Source organism: Corvus brachyrhynchos, unplaced genomic scaffold, assembly GCF_000691975.1.
Source record: "Corvus brachyrhynchos isolate BGI_N302 unplaced genomic scaffold, ASM69197v1 scaffold146, whole genome shotgun sequence".
In the NCBI taxonomy this organism is placed as follows: Eukaryota; Metazoa; Chordata; class Aves; order Passeriformes; family Corvidae; genus Corvus; species Corvus brachyrhynchos.
The window spans coordinates 1,783,018-1,793,439 of NW_008238960.1; the positions used below are offsets into that span (position 1 = coordinate 1,783,018).

The 10,422-nt window shown below is 36.3% G+C and overlaps 1 protein-coding gene across 2 annotated transcripts in view; it reads right to left on the bottom strand.

Moving 5' to 3' along the window:
• Window positions 1-8,664, bottom strand: part of ATP9B (ATPase phospholipid transporting 9B (putative)) — a 145,915-nt gene extending 137,251 nt beyond the window's left edge. Inside the window, exon 1 of one of the 2 annotated variants that reach the window (XM_017738617.1) lies at window positions 8,492-8,663. In XM_017738617.1, coding sequence (XP_017594106.1) covers window positions 8,492-8,628 — 137 coding nt within the window. In that variant the 5' untranslated portion in view covers window positions 8,629-8,663. Of the gene's footprint in view, window positions 1-8,491 lie in introns of both variants that reach the window. The other variant, XM_008637125.2, reaches the window with a different exon arrangement.
• Window positions 8,665-10,422: the final 1,758 nt, after the last annotated feature.

Sequence of the window (10,422 nt, forward strand, 5' to 3'; positions counted from 1 at the left end):
TTATGCTAATGATTGAAGAGAAATAAGGCTTCTGTTCAATACAGTTCAAAAGATTTCAGCAGCTTTGGATACAATTTCCACCTAATTTGCAAATCTTCCGTTTCCTCCATACCACTGCTAACCCTACACTGTCATATATTTAAAAAAACCAAACCAACAAAACCAGAAAACCATTCAAAACAAGCCCACTATGTAAATGCAGATTGCACAATGACCTGTAATGGGGGAACTTCAGTTCACAGAAGAAAGGAAAAGCATCCTTGCCTAACCAGCTTACAAATCTATTGAAGAAATTTAAACCACAAGCAGTGAGATAGAGAAGAGCTCACAGCAAACTTTAAACAACTGCATTTTGGGCAAGGATACAGGAATGATGGGAAGAGATCACAACAAGGAGGAACAAAAGGCTGGCAAACAGAATGATGCCTCTGAGGCTCAAGAGACTTTACTAACAGCCGTAAAACAAGGAACAAACACGGATGTGACTCAACTCACATAATGTAATCAGCTTAACACTTGCTAGCACTATCTACAGGCAGAAAGATATCCAGAAACCATTTGCAAAGAAAAGTGGGTTTGCTGTACACTGCATATACTTAGTTTACAATCCCGCACATTAAATGAGAATTTATCTGTATTTATTTTTTAATACAGTGAGGAGGTGCCTCAGTCATGTTGGGAGTCTGTTTTAGGCAAGTGAATCAGGAACACTGTGCAGACAGGCCTTCCGTGTTCTTCACCTACTGCAGTTGACAGAGCTGATAACAGCAGATTTCGGCTACATCAACTGATGAAGTTTAAATGAGAAACAATTTCTAGTGAGGTTTTCAAATATACTGGCATATTTGATATTTTGATGCAGCAAAAAGAAAACAACCATTAGGAAATTCTTACAAATTTTATTCAAACCAACAGAAAGGATTTGGCTGAGATCAAGAGGGAAATTTACAATCAAATCACCTCAGCACTGTTTACTGTTTCTATATAGTCAACCTATTGATATGTATTTGTACACATCTGTAAGAAAACAGAAGTCACAACCAACATTGACATGTCAAGAACAAACTCTAAAATGGAACTAATTTCACTCTGAGAAGAACCAGTTGCACTACTGTTTTAGAGCACATGTCTGCTATTGACTCCTGGGGCTTTGAGCACCCTGATCTAGTGAAAGATGTCTGTGCCCATGCCAGGGAGCCTGGATTAGATAATCTTTAAAGGTCCCTTTTAACTCAAATCATTCTATGATTCTATGTCTCAAATAAAATTTAACTCTCAAGACATAAGAAAAGTAAAGGAACATATTCTTGGAACTGATGCAGTTGGAAAAATCATAATTGCAGAGTAGCTTATATAAAATCAAAGTAATTTCAGTGAAGGTCTGCAAAGCTTTACTTAGAACTTACTGGGTAATTGACTATTGAATATTTCATTTTTCAGACCACAAATAAACTAGAAGAGAGAGGGGTACATGAAAAGAGCAGATCTGAATTCAAGGCTGTCTTGACAGATTACAAAAACTACCTGGAAGACATAGAATGCAGTTGAACAGCTACAAGTGCAACACAGTTTACAGAGAAATAATCAACTACACAAATACAGAACCAGGAAATGCTCAAAAAGGCGGCAGCTCAGTTACTGAAAGTGAATATTATACATGTGCAAAAAAAAGACATCTGTTCAGTGTGGACAAGCATACTTGTAGCAAGTCATGAATGTATTCCTTTCTCTCAATCAGTGCTAGCATGATCTCAGTTGGCTTACAGGACCATTCTGAATACCAAATTTCAACAAACAGGCCTATTGGGAAAACAGAGACCACACACAAGAGCAACAATTACAGGTCTAGAAAGCAGGGCAGGCTGACTACAAGATACACAAAAAACCCAGAGCTGTTCACAGAAGGCCGAGTGTGGACCTAATATGGTTTCAAGTATGTAAGAACCAGCTGCAAAGAGGAAAGTGACAATTATTCTCTAGGTCCACCATTATTAACTAATGACAGACCTTCAACTGTGGCAGATCAATAAGCAGGGTGGGCACAACATGGACAGATATTGAGTAAAGTCTTTAAATGACAGGGGTGGAGGAGACAGTTAGGAAGGCTGGAATTGCTGCAGGTCTCTAAGATGTGGTTAGACCAGACATCAGCGATAGATATAATTCATTCTGTACAGGCAAGGAATCGACTCGAAAGCTCTTAAGGTTCTTTCCTAGTCTGTTTATTCACAATTACAGAATCATGAAACACACAAATACTGCAGGAAAGGAAGGCTGATAGCTAGTTTACATTGCCACAATCCCAATTAAAGTGTTCTTGTATGTAATCTACATTATCCCATGCTTGTAACAAATTAATTTTGCCAAAGAATGGAATTGAAAGTTGTTGGTCTTTTCAAAGAAAATTAAAGGTTATGCAATAGTGAAATCATTCAAAGCAACAAGAACTTTGCTATGGAAATACCACTACATCAATAGTCACAAGCTGACCTTTAAAATACTTCAATTTTAAACGCTGGATTCTTAAGATTTGCTCCCCGGAACTTTCACTATGGGATAGACATCAATTTGGTTTAATCCTATGTAAATATGCATTTTATTTTTGTTACAAATAGAAGTCCATTCATCAGCTTTCTCCAGTCACTTTAAAATAGCAACAAAAAATTAATTCTATCACAAAAATTTTAACAGTGTTAACTCAACTTTCAAACTTCAGCCCTGTTATTTAATAACATACAAATCGGAAATATAATTATTTAAGCTTGTCTTTAAACCAAAATGAACAGCAGTCTTTCTATTTCATGATTCCACAATCAGTTTAATGGCTGTGAACAGATCCTGCTGCTGTTGAGATGTCCAGTACCTCCTTCTTCCCCTAACAAAGGTGTGGATTCTTGCTCCTTCCCTTGTGCTGGCACAAAAACTCAGGCAACTGCATGGGAAAACCAGGCCTGCAAATCGATCCAGTTGTAAACTAATGCAGAATAAAAGGGGATTATTTTCAGTTATATCCATCCCCAACCTTTAAAATTCTAAAAAACTGTAAAAATAGGTGAAACAATGCAGTTTATATATTTGCAGCAGAAGGCAGAATGATTCCAGTCAGTGCCAACTTGAATTTTTACTTGATAAACTGCTCACGGCACTAAAGCTTTAAACTTGTTAAGTTTCCAGGGCAGGGTGTGGAGACACAGAAGAGACACCTTAGTTATACGGTGAGAAGTGTAAAGACAAATCTGTAGGAAAAAAATTCCAAGGAAAAAAATTTTTTCCTGGAGAAAGTGAGCTGGCATGACAGCTCTGCCTACAATCCTGTAGATAGAAATTCCCTGACAATGTTTGAAATCCTGCATTGCTCAATCCTTTTTTGCATTTGAACTGTAAACAGACTGAATCTTTGATTAGGCACAGTCTCTTTTGTAGAATCATTTCCTCAGACACTAAGGACTTCTCTATTGCTAAAATTAAACATTCACCTAAAGCAACATAATTATGCTGCCTTCTTTGCCATGGAGTCTGCCCTCCTTGCAACTACTTTTTTTGCTACAGATCAACAGACACCATCATGACCATTAGATTAGCAAATGCCAAGAAGTACAGACACAAGAGTGATGTCTGACTGGGAAACAACTGCAATACCTTTGATAAAAGGGATTTGACTGACACAGAGCTATCAACAGTCAAATTCTCAGAGGTGAGAAAGTCACAGATGATGAAAATATTACAGTTTATGCCCAAATCAGTATTGTCATGGTTCAGATGAGCTTTATTATTGTTAAAATAGAAATCAGTTAGACTCTGCTATTTACAGTCTCAGCAGCAATTACTGCTTTATCCCAGGAAGAATACAAGGTGGACATGCTGTCCTCAGAAATCCTCATCAATTTACATTAATTAAAAATTTTAACACCAGTGAAGTCTACCCAAAATTTTTGTAACTCAAGTTATCAACATCCAGCACATTTCTAATCTGTTCTTGAATTAACATTCCCTAATACATAAAATATTTTTGAGCAAGGGTATAGACCCTTTCATGGGCTTTATGTACTCAGTAAATTTGTATGATAAACGAGAGTATCATTCTCCAAGCCTCAAAGAGCCTAGAAACATAATGTAAGATGTAGCATGATCAAGACACAATTCAGATTTTTCTGAACTCTTATGTAAAATCACATATTATGCTAGGGATTCAGCAATAAAAAAAAAAAAATGAAGTGCACCCTTGTTCACTGATTTAAGTTTGTATTTCAAATGCCCTTGCCTAGAAAATTCAACACATGTACAGAAAGCCTTTTCCTTAAGCTAGTTATAAGCCATGTTGTCTATATCGATATAAGACTGTATATATGAAAAATTGCCTGATTTATAAAAGAACTTCAAGGCATATCTATTAAACAGCTTTTTACTAACCTGCTTCCTAATGTATTTTTTTAATGTGAAGGAACAATAACCACAGTCTTCATATTAGTAATCAATACCATATTTAAATGAAAAACAACAACAAAAACCCACCAACCACAAAAACTCCCCACCAACAAACCAGAACCTGAAGTAATTGTTAAATAAGAACCCTTAACTTTTTCATAAATAGAGAGTATCTCTACAAGTCAAAAGCTAAAGTAAAAGTCTCAACTGACTCTACAGCTCTAATAATAAAGGCTTTTTTTATTTTCTCTTTTCATTACTTTTATCCTACAAGCTTAACTGCCAGTATCTTTCACAAAACAGCATTTTCATCAGAATGGAAAGATAATATAAAAGCTTTATATTGTCTGCAAGGGTCAGCTTTTCCTTATTAGGTTTTAAGTAGCAGAAACTAGTTCTGCAAAGAAAACATACTGTAATTATTGTACTCAACAGGTAGCTTCAATAATCAGGCCAAAAGCAACACAGTGGTCATGTCATTCTCAAAAGATCAGCATTTTCCCATGCTTCTGCATAACAAATGCGTTGCAGATTAATTGAAAGCGTACAGACCATCTTAGAGCCCAAATTAATCCGAGCATTTGATATCCCCTTCACTTCATATGGAAATGCCATTCAATGGCACCATTTTCATAGGGACAAAGTGGTTTTTGATAACAAGTGGAATGTAAATCTCATGAGAAAGAAATCAATCCAGCCCAAAGAACTCCAGAGTATTGATCTATGTGCATTATAATTTCACAAGCTTGAAGAGAATTTGTAAGTTAAAGGGGAAATGATTACAACCACAAAACAGATGCTATATCACAAAGTTTTCTTTTAACTGTGCTATGAAAGCAAGAAATAAGCAGTTTCTGAAGTTAAAAGTTATATGGGTTGAATTAAGCCTTCAGTTTGTCCAATATCAAAGACAACATTTGATTTAATTATGATTTTTTTCTTGCAAATGTGAAAACTCTTTAAAGAGTTGCTGATTTGCAAATAAAGTTCACACCATTCCATTTTGATCGACAAGTCTATTGTCTAAACTGAAGTTAAAAGCTGAATAAAAGATTTCTACAAAGTCATTTTTCAAGTACACAGAACTTTGTCAAACCTTCCATATTTGCTTCTGCAAAACAGGTGAAACTTTTTCAACTAAAAAGTAACAGTTTGTAATGTAGCAACAAAAATCTGTAGAATAAAAAATTAAAATCCTAAAGCTGCAAAGATGGAAAACTTCCTCTCACAAAAATGAGATTAATCTTAACAATGCAAGACAGACAAAAACCCCCACTGGGTATGGAGGTTTTTGTTTGTTTGCAACAAGTAAAGTGATTTTGAACACAAACACAAGACTTTAACTGAGAACCGAAAAGAAATCTGGGGCCCCCTGAGCTCAGATCCAGACTAATGCCTAATCTTTTGTTGTGTTCATCTTTCTGTCACAGCTTTGAAAAATTTACAATTTCATTTGAAGCACAAAAAGAAATTCTACATGTTGAAGTTGAGATTTCAACCTCACCCAGATGCAGGTATGAGGTACTGATTTCCATATAAACAAAGTGAAATTTTAAATTCTGTTTAACTGAACAGGTCTCAGACTGCTTTAATCTTAACATTACACTTAAGAGAACTCTGTCTGTCTTCTGAAAATAAGTTTCAGTTGTTCATATACCATGTATACACCAACACACAGGAAAATTGTTTTTTCACATTTTCCTCTCAATTTCAAGAAGGCAACACACGGTTGTATCCCAAACCAATACCTTACACCCCATAAAAACACTGTAACTAATTCTACTACATAGTGTAAGTAAATACCGCAGGTATGACAATAGCCTCCAAGTTTCCTGCATGATTTTTTGCATGATCCTAGGTAACTTTATCAACTGCAAAATGACATTTCAAAAACTCACCTATCCTGTGGGCCCCAGCAAAAATTTGTAAAGTGCTATTAAAATGAGAAACCATTCCAAAAGAATAACTTACACTGACAGCATATCCCTGACTTTTATCAATTACAAAGCCTCAATAATGCTCTCAGCCCAGATGAAACCTCCCTACTACAAGGACAGGTATTTACACATTCACCCAGAAATGCTCATCCAAGACAAGATTTCTATCCAGCCTAACTGGACCAGTAGATAAGATACCACGGGATTCACCTTCCTTCCACAACATTTTCCATACCTCATCCGAGCAGGCATCTGCAGCTTTCCTGTGAGAGTATCCTCTGTCTGCTAATGTCCAACTGAAATTTCAAGCTTCTGCTAGAATCAGTTCATCATTTTTTCATTATTTTTTCCATGAAAAATGAGAATTATCTGCTATGATGTTCCGATATAAAGAACATTGGTGTGATTAAAATGCCTGTAGGTATAAATGCAGGACCAAATGGACTCTTTATTGTGTCCAAATTCAGATGAGGAAATCAGCAAAGCAGAAGTCATACTCCCCTAAAGCCTCTTTCTTAGTGAAGACTTTTCCTTCTACACACCTACACTAGCAGTAAAATATGTATAGAGCGTGGCAAAAAAAACCAAAACCAAACCATAGCACAATTTTCTTTCTCTTTTCCTTCTCAAAAATCCATCACAGATATGATTCAAGTAACTGAAAGAACGAACAGGTTTGAAAGTTTGTAGGCTTGAAAGCTGAGATGTACCTCTCAATTTTAAAAAGCAAGCAGGAACACGATATTTTGCAATCTTCAGCACTAATGACAATTTGTTCTGACATTCTCTTACAATTTTTAATTCATTCCAACATAAACTCACCTTGCAATTGTCTGTCTCTATCCAAACACTGCAAATTCCATGTCAGGGTGCAGTCTTTACTGATCCGCCTATTTTCATGAAACTTACAGGAATATAACCACAGTAACTAATAATCACTAGTACTCACAGAAGTGAACTCACATAAAAGTATATTGTTTGAAAGTTATCTCAATTTTAAGACATGTCCAGAAGATTAACAACTTCTTTAAATACTTAAAAATGTTTTTTCAACAACTAAAATGTAGATCTGTACCAGAAACAGTGCTTCCAAAAGCCATTTACATATATAAACACTACTTCTGTAAACTTTTTTACCTTACTTCCCTCCTTCTACCTTCCAAACACTTAATCCCTATAATAAAATTAATAAACCATGAGGCTTTGTTAAATTATTATATAAAACAGAAATCAACACAGATTATGTTTTTTAAAGCTTTGTAACAATTATTTTAAAAAACTGAAGGTGTACAAACGCAGCTTTGCTTAGGTAAAACAACGGGCCTCTTAAAGCACCATGGAAACCACCTGTGAAGACTTCTATCTAAATCATTTCTAAAAACATCTGCTAAAAAAAGCATTTGTCATTTAAATTCACTGAAATTGCTTCACTCACTTCACTTGACTGATTCTCAGATTTTATCATTCCAAATTAAATAAAAAGGAAGATCCTTAATAATCCTAACAGCAATTTCTCTATTTAGAAGTTTTGCTAAAAATTAGTAAGAAAATTACTATTGAAAGGTATTTGCATAGAGCAGAGTTTGGCACAGAAAGTTTCTAAATAAGAACCAAATCACAAGAGCTAATTCCAGTTGTAATTCACTCCAAGACCACAAGTTACATTTATACCTGAACCTTTAAAGTTGAAGGGTTAACTAACCATTATAGTTGATGAATTTGCTTTTTCCTTACAGCAACATCAATAGATTTATATCTATTGTCAACTTAGCACACTAATATCTGCAAAAGCAAAAGATTTAACCCCTCTATCCTAATGTGGTTTTGAGTGGCAGTGAGAACCAGGATACATGCCAAATTATGGACCTCAGATTAATACGAGTTTAGTTCATGATCTCTCTTGCAAGTCAGCAAGGCAGACAGGAGAGGCACAACAGCATCAGCTCTTCAGAAACTGTTTTTTAACAGCTGGCAATATCCTAGTAAGGAAAATGCAGGCAAATCAATCAAAAGATTCATGATAAGCAAATTATTCCTTGTTCTGTACTCTGCTAATATCACACAATACAAAGTTACTATTTATTTAATTAGTTAAAAACTTTAATTAAAAGTACTACTATGTGACAAACCTAGTGCAAAGGAACTTCCAGCCACCACAGATAAACCATTCTAAGCCTCTTCTTCTCTGAGAAATTCGGGCTCTTGGTAGAGTATGGTAATCACTTTCATCATTTTCAAAGCCTTCTTCTGACATCATCAGTGGCATTTCATCCAAATGAGAGGACTCATCTTCCACTTGGTACCTGGCAAAATGAAATAAAAGCACTAAATAAACAGCCAATATATCACTTTTTATTACTGGGATCTCCTAAAGTAACAAGTTAATTTTTGGCATATGGGATTTTATTAGGGAGGTATTTTCATCTAAGCATCTCATGCATTTTTGTTAACACATTAACAAGATACTCTGATTTTAGTTAAAATTATGTAATACAGCAAAAAGGCCTGCAATCATTGTCAATCCTAGTATAAATAATTCCAGGGAAATTCTTGTTTTTTATATAATCTGTGCATGCAAAGTTGCAACCTCCTACTTTTCAAAGGATTCTCTGTAAGATTTTGTTAAACAGAAGTTACTTCACAAAGCTTATAGCAGACACAAGTGACTGAGTTTTCTTGGAAGTACAGACTTTATATTTCCACTGTGCTTCTTCAACCTGCTTTCCTGATGTCTCTTCTTGTGTGTGCAGGCCTTTGAGCCTCACTTTCTACACCACTCATCAGTATCTTGGTTTTAATTACAAAAACATCATAGTTACACTTATAATTCTACACAAAAACTTTCAGTGAGTCAAGATCTGCTTGTGGGACCCATGGAAACAACATTAAGCTAACAATGGCCCTTTCCTCCCCAGAAACTATTATCCACTCTAATTTTACATGTCTGGAATGCTTTCTAAGATAAGACAAAACACTGGAATAGTCAGTAAGAAAATTCCCCTATGTGCATGCAAATTGACTAACTTTCATACCCATACTCATTTCATACTTTTATACCTTTGGGAAGATGATTGAAAGAAGATGCACTGTTACTCAGAATTGGTAAGTATAATTTTTATGAAGCTGTATTTACAGTCATCTCTTACAAGGCAAATCCTGGAACTGTCCCATTTTCTCCACAGCAACCTAAACCCAAACCATATAAAAATAGTAATTAACAAAACTGGAAATTCATTCCCTTTATGTGAGTGAGCAGCTGGAGTGCATGGAGCTCTGCCAAGGGATGGATGAGACTTCTGGGTTAGGAGAGAACAGGTAAAGGCAACATTTTAGTAGGTGTCTCCTAGAGACCATCCGAACAGGAAATGCATGCAGGTGAGGCCCTTTACAGACATAGAGGAGCAGCTTCACATTCTCAAGCCCTGGTCTTCATGGGGAACCTCCACCACCCTGGTATCTGCTGGAGGAACAATGCAAAAGGACACAGGCAATCCTGGAGGGTCCTGCAGCACTTGGACAACAACTTCCTTCTCTAATTACTCAGGAGGAGCCCATGAGATGTGAAGCTCTGCTGACCCTCATATTCACCAAGCAAGGAGGGGCTCATTGGGCATGTGAAGGTCAACACACCCTTGACTGCAGTGACCATAAGATGGTGAAGTTCAAGACCCTGAGTGCAGGGAGGAAGGTGGCAAGCAAGGTCACAGCCCTGGTATTCAGAACAGATTCAGCCTTTTCAAGAACTGTTTGAAAGAGTCCCATGGAATAAGGTCTTGGGGAGAAGAGGGGCCCAAAAAAGCTGGCTAGTATTCAAGGATCAGCTACTCCAAGTTCAAGAGACTCCCATTCAATGAGATGGCCCTGACTGGACAAACAAGTAGCAGTCCAAAAATGAAGACACAAAAATGAAGTGCACAGAGGGTAGAAATCAGGACTGGTAACCTGGGAGAAATACAAAAACAGTGTCTAAGGTTCCAGGGACAAAGCTAGGAAAGCTATAGCCAAATGTGATTGAACCCAGCCAGGGATGTCAAAAACAAGAAGTTTTTAAGTACACAGG